This window comes from Solanum dulcamara, chromosome 11 (assembly GCF_947179165.1).
Source record: "Solanum dulcamara chromosome 11, daSolDulc1.2, whole genome shotgun sequence".
NCBI classification, from domain to species: domain Eukaryota; kingdom Viridiplantae; phylum Streptophyta; class Magnoliopsida; order Solanales; family Solanaceae; genus Solanum; species Solanum dulcamara.
This window is the reverse complement of record NC_077247.1, coordinates 40042022-40060889: the sequence shown is the minus strand read 5'-3', so window position 1 is coordinate 40060889 and position 18868 is coordinate 40042022. Positions and strand designations below refer to the sequence as shown.

Genomic DNA, 18868 nt, shown 5'->3' with positions numbered 1-18868 from the left:
CTTATAAGATTACAAATTTATTTGATTTGAGACTTATTTATAAATGTATAATGAGAATTCAATGCATTTATTATAATTTTATTTTTTCTATAAATAGAATTTAATATATTAGTTGTGAGTCAATATAAGCTTATCACATGCTTAGCAAGTTATTGTGACTTAAAAAGTTAGAATCAGAAACAGTCTAGACTATCAATTAGCCTTTGTGTGTAAGGTGGTTTTGAATTTCTTAATTATTAGGAGCATCAATGGCCTTCTTCTTAATTGTTTTTATTGTGATTTTTGGATTGTGCATGTTGAGTATTGCTTTATTTAGATGGATTGACATTTTGTACAACAAGAAAAGTTTGCCTCCTGGAATTATGGGTTGGCCAATTTTTGGTGAGACTAGACAATTTCTAAAACAAGGTCCAAGCTTCATGAAAAATCAAAGAATCAGGTAACATATTTTTTTCCACTCTTTCACATTTCTTCAAGAGTTGAGTTGCAATGAATGAAGGGGGATTAATTGAATTTTCTATGATAACATAGAGAATATTTTTTTTTATGTATATGTCTAATCTTTTTTTGTAGACTTTAACATGTTTTTCAAAATTTCTTTTAAAGTTTCTGACTCCTCCATTAAATGTTTTATTCACTAGTATTAAGACTAGAGTTTTTGGTGATGCTTTCACTACAAGAAAAAAAAAAGAATCTATAACAATTTTATCACAAATTTAATTTTGTCACAGATTTGTGATAGATTCTTGTTCTTCAGTTGGAGTGGCAAATGGATAAATTTAATCAAATTTGAGGGGATTGATAAAAGATTGAGCTAAAATAGATTGAATTGCAATTCACTCATATAAATTATCCATACAAATGAAGAAAAGAAAAAAAAACAGTAAATAAAAACTCATATAACCATTTTAATCTTTCTTCCGGTCTTTTTTCCCCCCTTTTTCTATTTTACTTCTTACATTTTTTGGGGGGTCTTTAAAAAATATTTTTAAAATATATTTATGAATGATGATATGATAAATGCCTAATTAAACTTACGCACTCGATTTGGTCAAATACAATCCAACAATTTAAAAATAAAGAAAAATATTATGAAACTCAACAGTGTCATATAAACTAACGAAAATCACATTCGTTGTTTGTGAATTGACCAAAAAATTTGATATGATTACAAATATATGTAGATAAAATCTCATTACAAAAATAAATAAATAAATAAATAAAGAAAATCTATAAATAAGATTTAGGAGGAAGTAAAAGAAACAAAAAAACTTCAGTTTAATGATGTAGCAGAAGTACGACAAAGAAAGTTATTGTGAAAAGCAAAATAATGGCAAAAAAATAAAAAAAATAAAAAACTAACCTCAAAACAAAAGAAGAGCAGGCAAAAAAAGAAAAAGAAGAAAAAAACAGTAAATGAAAACTAACTTCAAAACAAAAGCAGAGCAAGCAAAAGAAAGAAAAAAAGAAAAAACAAACAGTAAATTAAAACTAATCTCAAAACAAAAGAAGAACAATATTGTTTTGTTTTGAGTTTTAAAAAATGATAAGAGAATATTAATCCGAGTAAATGACTCAATATATAACGTTCAATTAATTGAAATGTGTATTTTTGAACCTTCTTTTAGAAATAGATTATATTTAAAATTACTCGCCATGAATAGATAAATTTGTCACAAAATTTTATTTTTTAAAAACATATAAATAATAATTTTTCCAAAAATATTTAATAGTTTATTAATAATAAATACTTATTTATCAATTATTTCGTATTAAATAATAATTAAATCATTAAAAATTTAATTATAAAATCATAGCTCCAAAAGGTTGTCCTTTCACCTTTTTATACTAACCAATAACCACTTACACTACAAGTTTCATTGTTTTTCGACGTGAGATTTGTTTTGTCAAATTTGTGACGGAAAGATCCATCACAATTCTGTTGCTAATTAGTGCGATAGAATATTCCGTTACAAAATTAAATTATTTTTAATTAAAGTTTGTCTTGTTAAAAATAATGTGATGGAATCACAACTCTATCCAAATTTGTGACAAGATCAATACGTCAGCCACAATTTTATTACGAAATTCTTATTTTCATTATAAATTTGTGCTAGATTATAACAACGTACTCATCATTTCCGTCACAAGTTTGTAAGTAAATTGTGACACAAATTTGTAAGCATATTGTGATGAATTCATCATATCTTTCACATTTTTTCTCATGGTGTTCATGCAGTGCCAAATGTATAACATTGATTACTGGTTCAGTTAAATTCAATAACTTTAATTCAAACTCTCTGTGTATTTACTAGTGTTTTTCCTATTTCTAATATTGAAATTCTTACTTAATTAGTGATGTTTTTTTTTTCTTTTCTTGTAATAGGTATGGAAATTTCTTCAAATCCCAAATACTTGGTAGCCCTACTATTGTTTCAATGGATGCAGAGTTAAATGGATATATTTTGAATAATGAAGCAAAGGGACTAATCCCAGGCTACCCACAGTCCATGTTAGACATTTTAGGAAAATGCAATATTGCAGCTGTTCATGGTGCTGCTCACAAGCACCTGAGAGGAGCACTTTTATCTCTAATTAGCCCCACAATGATCAAAGACCATGTTTTGCCCAAAATTGATGAATTCATGAGATCCCATTTGAGCAATTGGGATAATTACAATGTCGTTGATATTCAACAAAAGACCAAAGAGGTGAGCTCACAAATCTAATAATAACGTATTTTTTTTAGCAAAATAAGTTTCTTAAAAAAAAAAACTGACTTTCCTGATGAAAATGGAAAAACAAGTTCCATAATAGACATTTATTCCTCTCCATCTTCCAAAATACCCAATCACTCGTATGCCCCACTTCAGCAGGGTGGTTTGCTCTCTATTTTATATAAACACTTTTGAGATTATATTTTCTCTTTCTTACCAAATTATATAAAAAGTCATTTCTTTCGTACCAAAAACACCCTAAATCTTATAAAGTGTTAACAAATTGTTCTCTTGCAGATGGCATTTTTCTCATCATTGAAACAAATTGGTGGGTTTGCATCTTGCACAATAATAGCTCAAGAATTAAAGGCTGAATTCTTCAATCTTGTACTGGGGACTATTTCTTTGCCTATCAACTTTCCCACCACAAACTATCATCGTGGATTCCAGGTAAATAATGGACGCTATTTAATTTATATACACTGATAATATATGTAACAAATTTTAATTACAATATGAATATGTCCCTCCAGGCGCGGAAAAACATTGTCAAATTACTAAGGAAAATAATAGAAGATAGAAGAGCTAGCAAGGAAATTCAACAAGACATGCTTGGTTTCATGATGAATGAAGAATCAAAAAATAGATACAAATTAACAGATGAAGAGATAATTGATCAAATAATAACAATATTGTACTCTGGATTTGAAACTGTCTCCACTACTTCTATGATGGCAGTCAAGTATCTTCATGATCATCCAACAGCTCTGGAACAACTTAGAGTAAGTATTTAATAATTAATAGACATTGCTTGGTTAATTAATCATCTTATTTAAATTGATTTATCAGAAACAACCTCTCTACCTTACCTCTGAGGTAAAATGTAAGTTAGTCTGCGTAAATTCTATCCTCTCAGACCCCGTTGTGTGGAACTCCACTGAATACGTTATTGTTGTTGCAATTTTGTAGAAAGAACATTTGGCAATCAGAGAAAAGAAATTAAGTCCGGAGGATCCTATTGATTACAATGATTATAAGGCTATGAGATTTACAAGGGCCGTAAGTATCACATTTTACATAAAATTGTTTGTGAAATTAATGCATGTTAGCAAATTGAAATCTATTAATTTTTTTTTATTTTTTTGGTGGTGCAGGTGATATTTGAGACCTCCAGGTTAGCAACAATTGTAAATGGCGTGCTTAGGAAAACCACACAGGATATGGAATTAAATGGTAAGTCTATCAATCTCAGACAAATTTCCAAGGAAAATAACCTCTTATGACCACTAGAATATAAACTTAAATGATACAATTAAAAATTCTAATTATATTGTTATCTTGATAATTGTTTAAGTGATGTCAAATGGGTGGGTTGAGCTCAAATTAAGAATGTTAAAATGATTGAGTAAATAAGTGAGTGAGTCATTGACCCACTTAAATGTTACTTGGTTGAAGTGGATTGGCTGAAATGAGCTAAAAATCGAGTCATAACCCAACCCATCCAGTAAGGACAAATTTGTTTGGCATAGTTCATGAATAAGTTTTTTAATTAAGCCTTCATTTCCTTGTTTTGCAGGATACATGATTCCCAAAGGATGGAGGATATATGTGTATACAAGAGAGCTTAATTATGATCCACTTATTTATCCCGATCCGTATTCCTTTAACCCATGGAGATGGCTGGTTAGTAATAATTAGTTCTTAATTATAATTACGGAGGCAATTCATTCGTCCTTAATCATAATTTTAAATTATTTTATACGTTTCCGCACACAATAAACATATATACTATGTAGGAAAAGTAGTTTATACATAAATAATATTGAGCACTACATTATATACGATAGGAAAAGAGCTTGGAGTACCAAAGTTCGTTCTTGATGTTTGGGGGAGGTACCAGACTTTGTCCTGGAAAGGAACTAGGTATCGCAGAAATTTCTACATTTTTTCATTACTTCGTAACGAGATACAGGTAATATACAATGTATACATACATGCTTCACAAGTATATTATAAAAATTTGAAATTCTTATTTGAATTATAACACTATTAATGTTATGGTGCACAGATGGGAAGAGGTGGGAGGAAATAAACTGATGAAATTTCCCAGAGTTGAAGCACCAAATGGCCTATGGATTAAAGTTTCAACTTACTAACCATCAAATTGACCAAACCTATGTGTTCCCTAATAAAGCTGCTGTCTTCTTTTTATCTCTGTACTAGATGGATAATGTCCGTGCGTGGACGGACCTAATATTTATCTATATGCATTTTTGAGTTAAGACTTCTTCCTTGACATGAAAGGAGCAGGGAATGTGTGATGAGATATATAATTGCAATGTAATCAGGACCTAACTTCTGTCATTTACATAGATTTGTTGGTTTGTAGCTGTTTTCTGATATTTAATTGCAAGTTATAATTGACAAAAAGAAATCGAGTGATAAAAAAAAGAAAAGGGCCAAAATTACCCTTGAACTTTGAAAAATAGTTTATTTATGCCCTTCGTTTTATTTTAGGGCCAATTATATCCCTACCGTTATACTTTGGGCCAAATATGCCCTTGAGTATAACAGAATGCCACGTGTCAGTTTCTCAGTGGTCAACTTATTTCCCCTTTTAAATATGTTTTTTTTAATTTTTTTTAAATCTGTTTTTAAAACCATATTTTAACATATTTTTTTTAAAAAAATCTATTTCGTTTTTTTATCTATTTTTAAATCTGCTTTTTAATTTATTTTTTTAAAATCTGTTTTTTAATGTATTTTTTACAATATGTTTATTTTATTTTATTTTAAATTTGTTTTTAAAATAAATTTGCATTCACAAATTTTAAAAAAAATTATTTAAAAAGCAGATTTAAAAATAGATTAAAAATGGGTTTAAAAAACATATAAAACAGATTTTAAAAACAAATTTAAAATAAAAAATTTTAAATCTGCTTTTTAATGTATTTTTTAAAATATGTTTATTTTATTTTATTTTAAATTTGTTTTTAAAATAAATTTGCATTCACAGATTTTTTTAAAAAATAATTTTAAAAGCAGATTTAAAAATAGATTTAAAAATGGATTTAAAAAACATATAAAAAACAGATTTTAAAAACAAATTTAAAATAAAATAAAAAAAATTGATTTTAAAAAATAGATAAACACAGATTTAATCTCAAGGGCATATTTGGCCCAAAGTATAACGGTAGGGGTATAATTGGCCCTAAAGTAGAACGAAGGGCATAAATAAACTATTTTTCAAAGTTCAGGGATAATTTTGGCCCTTTTCCGTAAAAAAAATACATTGAGAAAGCGAGAAAATCATACCGACAGATGAATGAAAGAACTGCTAGAGAGGAAAAAGGGCAATGAAATAAGTACAAGAAAAGAAAATGTTTTACCTTTAACATTAATTACTTATTTTTCAAATTATTTTCTAAGATTTAATACTAAACATCAATTATTAGGAATAGTATGATAAAATAATTATATCAATTTTTTTTAATGAATATGTCAAGGCTGAATGTGAACAGAGGGAATAATTACAAATGTTTCATTGAATACATGATTAGTGTTATAAATTAACTTACTTGACAATTTTGTAAAGGAAGAAGAACAAGAGAGTAATATAGAAAGTATTAATAGAGAGAGTAGTAATATAGAGAGAGTAATAGTAATTCTCTTCTTTTATATGTTTTGTGTATTTTTACATTGAAGTTTAAGGCTATATTTATAGCCATATTTACAAGTGGAGGAAAATATTAGTGACAATTTACCACTTAAAAAGTAAATGGACTATCCACCATTTTAAGTGGACAACCATTTTACTTGGTTGATAATACTCCCCCTTGGATGTCCACGAGAAATGTGCCTCGTTAAAACCTTATTAGGAAAAACCCAGTGGGAAAAAGCCTAATGAAGGAAAAAGAGTACACATATCTGATAATACGCCTTGAGTGCTGCCTCATTAAAAACCTTATCAGGAAAACCCAGTGGGACAAAACCTTGACTAAGGGAAAAAGAGTACAGCACGTATTTTGCTCCCCCTGATGAAAATATCACTTAATATCTCGAAGACGACGCATTTCAATTTTGTATCTCATTTTCTCAAAGGTTGAAGTTGGCAATGCTTTGGTGAACATATCCGCCAAATTGTCACTTGAACGAATTTGTTGGACATCTATTTCACCCTTCTTTTGAAGATCATGAGTGAAAAAGAATTTTGGTGAAATATATTTTGTTCTGTCTCCTTTGATGTATCCTCCATTCAGTTGAGCTATACATGCAGCATTGTCTTCATACAATATTGTTGGAGCGTCTTTTGTCAAAGAAAGACCACATGTTTCTTGAATGTGTTCAGTTATTGATCTTAACCAAACACATTCTCGACTTGCTTCATGAATGGCTATTATCTCTGCATGATTTGAGGAAGTGGCAACCATAGTTTGCTTTGTTGAACGCCATGATATAGCTGTACCACCACATGTAAATAAATAGCTTGTTTGCGATCGACCTTTATGGGGATCAGATAAATATCCCGCATCTGCATAACCGATCAATTGTGACATGAAATCATTTGAGTAAAACAATCCCATATCAATGGTACCTCGAAGGTATCTGAATATATGCTTAATTTCATTCCAGTGTCTGCGTGTTGGTGAAGAACTAAATCTTGCTAACAAGTTTACTGAGAAAGCTATATCTGGTCTAGAATTGTTGGCAAGATACATTAATGCACCAATTGCACTAAGGTATGGTATTTCAGCACCAATAAGTTCTTCATCATTTTCATAAGGCCGAAACGGATCTGTATTAATATCAAGAGATCTCACAACCATTGGAGTACTCAATTGGTGTGCTTTATCCATATAAAATCTCTTTAAAATATTTTCAGTATATGTTGACTGATGGACAAATATCCCATTTATAAAATGTTCAATTTGTAGACCAAGACAAAATTTTGTCTTTCCAAAGTCTTTCATTTCAAACTCCTTTTTCAGGCATTTTACTGCCTTTGAAAGTTCTTCCGGAGTTCCAATAATATTCAAATCATCAACATATACTGCTATTATGACAAATTCAGATTTAGACCTTCTCATAAAGACACAAGGGCAAATTGGATCATTTTTATATCCTTCTTTTAGCAAATATTCGCTAAGACGATTGTACCACATTCGCCCTGATTGTTTCAACCCGTACAAGGATTTCTGAAGCTTTATTGAACAATTTTCTCGAGAATCCTTGTATGCTTCAGGCACTTTGAACCCTTCGGGAATTTTCATAAAAATGTCGTGGTCCAATGAGCCATATAAATAGGCAGTGACCACATCCATTAAGTGCATTTCAAGCTTTTCATGAACTGCCAAATTCATTAGATACCTGAAAGTAATTGCATCCACCACAGGAGAATATGTTTCCATATAGTCAATGCCAGGTCTTTGCGAAAAACCTTGGGCTACAAGTCGTGCTTTATATCTTACGACTTCACCCTTTTCATTTCGTTTACGCACAAAAACCCATTTGTGCCCTACTGGCTTGACACCTTCAGGTGTTCGAACTATTGATCCGAAAACTTCACGTTTTTCAAGTGAAGTTAACTCTGCTTGAATTGCATCTTTCCATCTTGGCCAATCATTTCTCTGTCTGCATTCATCGACAGATTTTGGTTCAAGATCCTTATCTTGTTGCATTATTTCAATGGCAACATTATAAGCAAAAATATTATCGACCACAATATCATTTCGGTTCCACCGTTTTCCTGTCGAGACATAACTTATTGAGATTTCTTCATTCTCATTATTTTCAGGTACTTGGACCTCCTCAGTGGTATCACCATTTGTTGTGTCTCTAAGCTCTTCTTGAGCACTCGCCTCCAAATTATGATCATCTTGATAATTTATTCCTTTCCTTTTTCGAGGATTTTTATCTTTGGAACCAAATGGTCTTCCACGTTTTAAGCGTGGTCTAGACTCATTTGCCTGAATAAGTTGTCCTACCAGGACATCAACTCGAACTTGAGCATTAGCAGCTGGGATATGCGATTTAGTAACCCGTGGAAGGTTAGTAAATGCATCCGGCAGTTGATTTGCAATATTCTGCAAATAAATCATCTTTTGAATTTCTTGCTCACATTGATTTGTTCGAGGATCTAAATGAGATAGTGACAATGAATTCCAATCTATCTCATTTTTCAACTGCTTATGTTCTCCCCCTAATGTTGGGTATACTGATTCATCAAAATGACAATCAGCGAATCTTGCCATAAATAAATCTCCAGTCATAGGTTCCAGATATTTTATAATAGAAGGAGATTCATACCCAACATATATTCCCAACCTTCTTTGGGGACCCATCTTTGTGCGGTGCGGTGGAGCAATTGGGACATATACCGCACATCCAAATATTCTAAGATGGGATATATTTGGCTCCCTTCCAAATGCCAACTGTAATGGGGAAAATTCATGATAATTTGTTGGCCTTACGCGCACAAGTGCTGCTGCATGCAAAATAGCATGCCCCCATACTGAAATAGGAAGTTTTGTCCTCATTAGCAATGGTCTAGCTATCCATTGGAGGCGTTTAATCAATGATTCTGCTAGACCATTTTGAGTATGTACATGAGCGACCGGATGCTCAACTTTTATTCCAATCGACATACAATAATCATTAAATGATTGAGATGTGAATTCACCAGCATTATCAAGACGAATTGTCTTTATTGCATAATCTGGAAATTGTGCTCTTAACCTTATAATTTGAGCTAACAATCTCGCAAAAGCCATGTTGCGAGTTGATAATAAGCACACATGTGACCATCTTGTAGATGCATCTATCAAGACCATATAATATTTAAATGGTCCACATGAAGGGTGAATTGGCCCACATATATCACCCTGTATACGTTCCAGAAACGCAGGGGATTCAATCCCAACCTTAGTTGCTGATGGTTTGATAATCAGTTTTCCTTGGGAACAAGCAACACAAGAGAATTCCTTAGATTGAAGAATTTTCTGATTCTTCAAAGTGTGTCCATGTGAATTCTTAATAATTCTGCGCATCATATTATAACCGGGATGGCCCAACCGGTCATGCCAAATGATAAAATCATTAGAATCAGTAAACCTTTTGTTTACAATGGCATGTGATTCAACAGTACCAATATTTGTATGGTACAATCCAGAAGAAAGTGCAGATAATTTTTCGTGCACAATTTTCTTCTCCATATTTATTGTAGTAATATAAAGGTATTCAACATTTCCTTCATTTGCAGTCTCAATATGATAGCCATTTTGGCGAATAACCTTGAAACTTAACAAGTTTCTTTGAGACTTACTACAATATAATGCATTATCAATTACCAATATCGTTCCTCCAGATAGTAATAAGGCTGCTTTTCCAGAGCCTTCAATTAATTTTGTACTACCAGATATTGTATTGACATAGGCTTTTTTCATAATCAAATGACAAAAATATTTCTTTTCTTTTAATATCGTATGAGTTGTGGCACTATCCAAAATGCACATATCTCCATTATTCATCTTGAATCCAATTGAAGACTGATAAATTTATTTATCTTCATAAAATAAAAATGCATTGTAAGAAATAAAATAAATAACAATTTTGCTAGAAAAACATAAGTCCATTTTTTTTAAAAGTTAAATTATGGTAATTTAGAATTTAAAAAAATTATATGATTCAATTATGATGAATGTTACAATAATTTAGTTTATGGAATTATATACTTATTAACCTTAAATAAATATTATACACAAGTATTAAAAATAAATATATTATAAAACATTAATATAATATTCATCATGTATAGATAATTTGTTTATTGACAAAAATAATACAATCATTATATATTATTAATGTCTAAAACATTAACAAGAATAAACAGTTAGTATAATGACATTAAATAAGGCGAATATTATTTTTAGTAACAATATGATATTAAGATTAAATAATAGCACACTAATAGTAATTAATTATAACATTGTAAAATAGCACAATTTAATAAACAATATACAATTATCATAAAAATGTGACCTTGATTATTATTTTTTTTCTTCAAATACATAAACGTAAAAACACAATAATTCGAAGTACATGATAACATATTGAAAAACATGAAATTAAACATCAATTAAGATCCTTAAAAAAATCTTCAACCTCCAAATGAGTAATATCATTGAGGTCATTAAAATCATCATCCCTTAAGGTCAGATTTGTTTCAATATTATCATTATTCAAAGGCCTTGCCTCAACATTATTTTCGAACGCCAAGTGTGACTCTATCCGAGCATTAGAAGAAGAGGCACCACCTCTATTTGCCTTTCTTTTAAAAGAATTTTGATAAAGTCTTACAAAATGCTCAGGCGTCCGACATTCATTTTTCCAGTGGCCTTTCATGCCACAACGATGACAGTTACTTTTTGAAGGGCCATTTTGAGAACTGATATTGTTCTCCCTTTTATGTTGACCACCACCACGACGATTATTATATCGTCCTCTGCCATTGCCACGCCCACGCACATTATTGTGACCTTGATATTTATTATGTCTTCTTTCAGACTGGCCATGTGCTTTTACCATATTTGCCTCCGGTAACGGAGCAGTTCCAGTGGGACGGGCTTCATGATTTTTCATTAAAAGGGCATTATGTTGTTCAGCCACCAGAAGGCATGATATCAATTCAGAGTATTTTTTAAAACTCTTTTCACGGTATTGCTGCTGTAATATTACATTAGAGGCATGAAAAGTAGTTAGTGTCTTTTCTAACATGTCCTCATCATTTATATTTTCCCCACATAATTTTAATTGGGAAGTTATTCTAAATACAGCAGAATTATACTCAATTACGGTTTTAAAATCTTGAAACCGTAAGTGCATCCACTCATAACGAGCCCTTGGCAAAACCGTTGCCCTGAGGTGGTCATACCTCCCTTTTAAGTCTTTCCACAATTCAAGTGGATCTTTCACTGTCAAGTATTCCATTTTTAGGCTTTCATCTAGATGATGACGAAGGAAAATCATAGCCTTTGCTTTATCCTGACTTGATGCTGTATTTCCTTCAATTATAGCATCACCAAAACCCTTAGCGGTAAGGTGAATTTCAGCATCAAGTACCCATGACAAATAATTTTTACCAGAAATATGAAGTGCCACAAATTCCAATTTTGACAAGTTTGACATGATGAAAATTAATTTGAAAGTAACAAAGATAACTTAAAAATTAAATTTCTTTAGTAGATATACCTGATATAGAAGTTAATTTTCTGAAAAATTAGAGCTTCGTGCTGATAACGTGTTATAAATTAACTTACTTGATAATTTTGTAAAGGAAGAAGAACAAGAGAGTAATATAGAAAGTATTAATAGAGAGAGTAGTAATATAGAGAGAGTAATAGTAATTCTCTTCTTTTATATGTTTTGTGTATTTTTACATTGAAGTTTAAGGCTATATTTATAGCCATATTTACAAGTGGAGGAAAATATTAGTGGCAATTTATCCACTTAAAAAGTAAATGGACTATCCACCATTTTAAGTGGACAACCATTTTACTTGGTTGATAATAATTAGCACTTTGAACGGGACAATAATCAGGTTAATGTAGTGGCTTTCAATTCTAAATTTACGGGACAAAACTACCCTTACAAATAAATTAAATGACATGAAGTAGCCATGTTAATACCGTGAATAACTGACTCTTCTAATATAGTAGAATTAAGTGGAATACAACAAACTCATGGTTGGGATTTTTTTAAATTATCTCTATATCTCTATATGTGGTGCTCATATACTTTTATGCAATATTATTATATATCACATAGACATTATATATACACTCTTATACATTATTATACATTATATATATATATATATATATATCATATTGTATCTAGGTTGTTATACACAATGATACACGTAGATATACGGATGATTCAAGCTTTAATTTTACACCTAGAAAAAGTGAATTCTAATGAAATTTAATCTTTAATAATTTCATACCTACAAAAAGAACCTCACTTTCTTCATCTTCAAGCTTCAATTCATATACCAAAAAAAGAAAAAAAAAATTGAAATAGCCCTTATAACTCACTTTTCTCGATCTTCAATTTCATATTAAGAAAACGAAAGGTTATCTCCTCTTTTTCTATGTCAAGAAAAGAGAGTCCATCTTACATTGAGTAATCACACTAATTATCCCCTAATTAAATGCTTATTACCACCAAGGAATGTTAATACTTTTAGCCAGGTCGGCTAATTAAAGACTAGAGTAATGTACTAAATGTAGCTTTTTTTGGGCTGTTTATGCAATGTAAAAATGCATCAAATAATTGTCAGGACTAGCAATCTTAAAAAAAACATATGAACTCCATTGTTTCATAAGCTACACAAAATAAAAACTTAAAATAACGATTACACAGATGAAAAAATAAGTATACTCTTATGCAATTCCTCCTAAATTCAACTACATTATTTTAGCCGTAGAATAGTTAATGCAGATCATTTATTTATGGATAGTATCTTAATATAAGGTATGATTGGTTTTTTAAATCAATTACTGATCTAATTAATGAGATTAATTGGTTTAAAAAAGCAACGGTTGTCTACATGAAGATTCAAGCCAAAAAACAGAGCATCAATTCAAACCAAAGTCGATTTTAATTTTTTTTCAGTTTTGCTGATACATTAGTTATGTATCTGATATATCATCTTTAGCTGTAGAATAGTTAATGCATATCAACTATTTATAATTCTGGTACATAAACATGATGTATCAGAAACATTAATCCTTGATAAATGAGAAACTAATAGAAAAACAATATTATCTGAAGTAGTAGAATCTGATACATAAATGCAGATGTATCATGAGATGTAATTCTTGATACATTATAATTTGATACATAAGGTAAAGTTTTCAGGAGCTGTAAAGACTGATAAATGAATTTCTGATACATACATTTATATGTATCAGAAAGGTTATAGCTTGATACATTTTCATTTGATACATAAAGTAGATGTATCAGATGCATTATATCTTGATGCATTTATAACCTGATACATAAATATAGCACCTGATACATCTACTTTATGAATCAAATTATAATGTATCAAGGTCACAAATATAGAATGTATCTTAGATGTTATGTATAATGAATTGGTGCATAAACGAATAATCTTCAATGCATGTACCTCACTAAAGATGGTAGACATGAAGGTCTCAAATTTATAGAAGAAAGCAAAGGATACCAATTTTAGAAGATTTTTTAAAGATTTACAGAAGAAATCAAACGATACAAATTTTAGGAGAAATCAGATTGAATGAGAATGAAGTGAGATTCCAGATAAGGAAAAACTTAAATATACCTTAGTTAGAACCTTGAAATTGAGTATAGGATGTACTCAGAAATTTAAAATCTCAAAAACTGATGATGAAGAAGAAGTGTTGGTTGAATTTTTAGAGGTCCCGAGTCCGTTTTGATATTTTGAAGACCTAAGTTGGTTTAGTTGCGACTTTTCAAATTTTGGGTCAACAAAATCTCGAAATCAAATTCTGATGGTTCCATCAGCTCCGGAATGACCAAATAAGGCTGGTAGCACTGCTGGAATGACTATCGAGGCAATCGATACGAGTTTGGGGCCATTTGACGCTTTAGACTTTGAAACTTAGCCTATGGTTGACTTTGGTCAACATTCTTGAAAAACACACTCGAATGAAAATTCTGACAGCGCGATTAGTTCCGGAATGTCGATTTTGATCAGGAGCGACCTTTCGTTCGCTTTCTGAGGCTCCCGACCTAATATCGAGGCCCGTTGTGGAAAATGTCACTTGGTTGTGCGACCCACTTTTTATTAAAATGATATTGTATGGGAATTTTGAATGCTCCATTGAGTCCAGAACATTGAATTTAGTGGGGTAACATATTTGATTTATTTTTATCGGATTCCGAACGAATTCCGAGCACACATCGGAGATTTTTGGATTTTCCAAAAATCAGAAAATCTGCAGCAAAATTACAGCAGATTGTGCAATTATTTTGGGTTTCTCTCCAACTTTATAACTCCATAACTTGAGCATTAGAACTCCAAATTGGGTGATTCAAAAGGCAAAATTGTGAGTTTTTCGTGGAGAACGCATTGGAGAGATTGAAAACTGATTTGGAGCATTCGATTCAGATAAAAATCGCGATTTTAATTGCAGCTGTGTCCATTTTCGGATTGAGTTTTTGAAGAACTTTGAGTAATTGTTTCTTGATCTATATAAACCGGATTTTGGTGATTCAAGGGTCCAAATTCAAGAGAATTTCGTGAGGCATCTCGTGGTAATCTCAGAAACGCTAGAAGAAGCTTCGTTCGAGGTAAAAATGCATTTTAAATTACTAATTTAGTCATTTACGGAATGAAATTAGTATCTAAATGACCGTATTGACATCGTGGTTCTATTTTTGACAGCTTGGAAACATTTTGAGGTAGTTCGGCAGGAAAAAGCTCTAACACAGTGATTTGGAGTCGCGTGTTTAGCCTACAGGTAGGCTACGGTTTACCTTTCTTTAGATTGAGCTAGAATGTGTGAAAGCATGTTAAAATAGTTGGAATTTGGGTTGGGTAGTTTGATTGTATATCTTAGGTGTTAGAAATCATGCTTTAGGAATATTATCGGGTTTTCGGATATTTAGAAGCATATGTATCTTGTTGTTATTTGTTAGTATTATAAGAAGAGTTGAATGAGCATGTTGTTGATACAGTGGGGTATGTTGGCCTTAGTATCGGATATAAACTTGCTTTAGATGTCCCGGCATCGCTCCAGTAGACTTAGATCCTTGTAGAATGGTGTAGCGGGCTAGTTCCTGGCAGTTTGGCCTTAACTAGGCGTTACTCTTGCTCTTAAAAATACAGTCATCCCTAACTCGGTATAATCGTGACTTTCATGATGCATCGGCAACACTAAATTTCGCGATTATTGACTTTGGCTCCGGTTTTAGTTTTGGCGGCATATTGGTTGACTCATTGGGAAGGAAATTCCCGATACTATTATTGTTTAGTTGGAAAGGAGAATATTCGGCACCATAGGATAAAATATCTGTGAGCATCCGGGAACTCAGTACCGACCTCTATTCTGAATTATCGGGGAGCATCCGGGGTATCCAGCCCCGGCCTCCGTCGACTTGCTAGTATGACGAGCATCCGGGTATCTAGTCCTGGCCTCGATCATATCGATGTGTTACAGCGAGCATCCTGGTACCAGTCCAGGCCTCGACCGCACCGATGTAATACGACAAGCATCCGGGTATCCAGTCCCTGCCTCGATCGCACTTATGTATTATGGCAAGCATCCGGGTACCCAGTTCCGGCCTTGGCCACTTTGAATATTCGGGTGAGCATTTGGGTCCCAGTCCCGGCCTTGACCCCTAAGTCACCACTAGATTGATTGACTCTTAGAGATTTTGGGTTTGGAAATGATATAGTACTTCAACTTCTAACATCTCAGATTCTTGGTTCCTAGCCTTGGTAGTTGTTGCTATTCTGTGTACTCGGCGGGCTTATGGGGGTTCGTTCGGGTTTTTATTTAACTTGCGCACGAGTGTCCCGCTGGGCTTATGGGGGCCCAGTTGGGTATAGTTAGCTGTAGTTCTCATAGGTAGTATTATTTTCCCCTTTTATGCTTATGTTGACTCCTATTTAGGCTATTCCTCTGTTTCATATTATTTTTACCTTTTCTGCTCAGTCGGCCTATGATGCCTACTGGGTACCTATTGTCTTGGTACTCATACTACACTCTGCATCTACTTTCATGATGCAAGACCGAGCACCAGCTATCGACGTGGATAGATCGAGCCTGTTGCAGTCAACTTCGGAGACTAGAGTGAGTACTTGGCGTTTTTGGATCATTCCTGTCTCCTTCATCATGGATGGCCCGTCTTTTTCCTTCTGAGACTAGCCAGTTGTTATATATATTTTCGATCCACTTTCGATACTTGTACTCGTATTTCATTTTTTAGCAGCTTTGTACTTGTGACTTCCAGGTTCTGGGAGGGATCTTTAGTTGTTTAAAACATATTTTGGTTTACTTTCGCTTATTCATTCTGTTTACTTTTATAATGCGATACTCTTATTTAATTTCTGCCTTCAAACCCATTACTTAAAGTTCCGGGTTGACGGATTGGCTTACCTACTAGAGGGTGGGTACGGATTCGTCCGTAACTTATCTTTGGGAGGATACATAATGTCATTAGGAACATTCTCTATGTTGTATCATTTTGTGCAGTGTTGTGTCTTATTGATTTTGTGAAATCTAATGTGTTCCAGTCTTTCGCAAGAATGGTTCGTACGCGCGGTACCGCTGGTCGTGATAACACACCAACCAAGGCCTGGCATCCCTAGAGGTCGTCCTTGTGGGATAGGTAGGGGAGAAGCACCAGCTCCCAACCCGGAGATAGGGCCGGAGCTAGTAGAGGAGCATCAGGACGCTCTTATTCCTACTCAGCCAGAGGGACCACCACCACCAGCACAGCCTCCAACTGCACCAGTTATGACCCCAGCACTACAGGCAGCGATTGTGCAGCTCCTCACAGCTATTGGAGTTGTACCTCAAGCCCCGACCCCAGTATCGGGCATACCAGCACCGTGAGATTCGCCCGTTCAGCTGACACCTGAGGTTCAACTGCCTCCACTAGTTGTTGCACCCCCGCCAGCAGTCCTAGGGGGTATGATGTCATTACAGGATCAAAAGATGTTAGGGGTATTTCAGAGGCTATCGCCTCTGATATTTTCTAGAGCCACTAGCGAGGATGCCATGGAGTTCTTGACTACCTGTCAAGAGCAACTTCATTCCTTGGGTCTTGAGAAGTCTAGAGGTGCCGACTTCACTGCTCACCAGTTCAGAAGGGCAGCCAGATAGTGGTGGCGCTCTTATTTGCAGTCCAGACCAGCTGGGTCACCACCATTGACATGGGCCCAGTTCTCAGAGGCTTACTTGGCTCGATACATCCATAGGAGTGTTCGGGACTAACTTCGGGATCAGTTTACTCAGTTAGAGCAAGGTCACATGACGATTGCAGAGTATGAGGCTAAATTTCATCAGCTTTCCCGATATGCCACTATGATTCTACCCACTGAGGAGGAGCAGGTACGATGTTTTGTGCGCGGATTGAGACTTTACCTGAGGTTGGGGACTGAACACCTAGTTTTTGCGGGCCACTCTTTTCTGGATGTGGTGGATCATGCCCGCACGATCAAAATTATTCATCGCCAAGACCAAGGGGGTAGCGATAAGAGACCCAAGCATTAGGGTAGCTTTAGTGGGTCCCATTCTAGAGGCCATGATAGTTATGACAGGCCCCGCCAGCGATTTCAGCAGGATAGGTACCAGCAGGGTCAGTCCAGCCAGCCGATTCAGGCCGCCCTGCCAGTAGTTGAGGGTAGTCAACCCCGTTTGGGAAGTTCCATCACAGGGCAGAGCTCGAGGGGATTAGGTCCGCTTTTTTCCTACCGCAGACGAGTTATCACGAGTCGCTCAGCTTTAGGATATTTTGATTGTGGCTCACTGGAGAATTGGGCTAGGGAGTATTCCGGCCAGGCTAGACCGTTGGTAGTAGCACCACCTCCACCAGGAGGTATAGATCGGGGTCACGGCCATGGCGATGGTCAGCAGGGTATTCTGGGAGGTTCCCGAGGAGGCAGGTCAGGTGGTAGGGTGAATGTTTGTGGGGGAGGCCGATAGGGCCACTTCTATTCTGCTCCGGTGAGGGCAGAGGCTGAGGCATCAGATGATGTTATCATATGTACTATCCTTATTTGTCAGCAGACTGCTTCAGCTTTATTTGATCCAGGTTCCACGTATTCCTATGTGTCTATATATTTTTCTCTACGATTAGGTATTCCTTATGAGTCACTTGAGGTCCCGTTACATGTTTCGACCTCGGTAGGGGATTCTTTAGTAGTGGATCAGGTTAGTAGATCCTGTGCGGTGACTATTCAGGGGCATGAGACTCAGGCAAATCTTATTTTACTTGATATGCTGGACTTCGATGTTATTCTAGGCATGGATTGACTATCCCCTCATCATGCGATTTTAGACTGTTATGCCAAGACCATTACATTAGCCATGCCTGGTATTTCCCTGGTCTTGTGGCAGGGTATTTATAGTTGCTCACCG

General features: G+C 34.0%; 1 protein-coding gene across 1 annotated transcript; it reads left to right on the top strand.

Moving 5' to 3' along the window:
- The first annotated feature begins 248 nt into the window (after positions 1 to 248).
- LOC129874522 (cytochrome P450 85A3) lies at positions 249 to 4873 on the top strand. Its single transcript, XM_055949812.1, has 9 exons — positions 249 to 439; positions 2387 to 2711; positions 3015 to 3167; positions 3251 to 3499; positions 3687 to 3776; positions 3872 to 3950; positions 4294 to 4400; positions 4565 to 4689; positions 4786 to 4873. The coding sequence occupies exons 1-9, from the start codon at positions 249 to 251 to the stop codon at positions 4871 to 4873; spliced, it is 1407 nt and encodes a 468-aa protein (XP_055805787.1).
- Positions 4874 to 18868: the final 13995 nt, after the last annotated feature.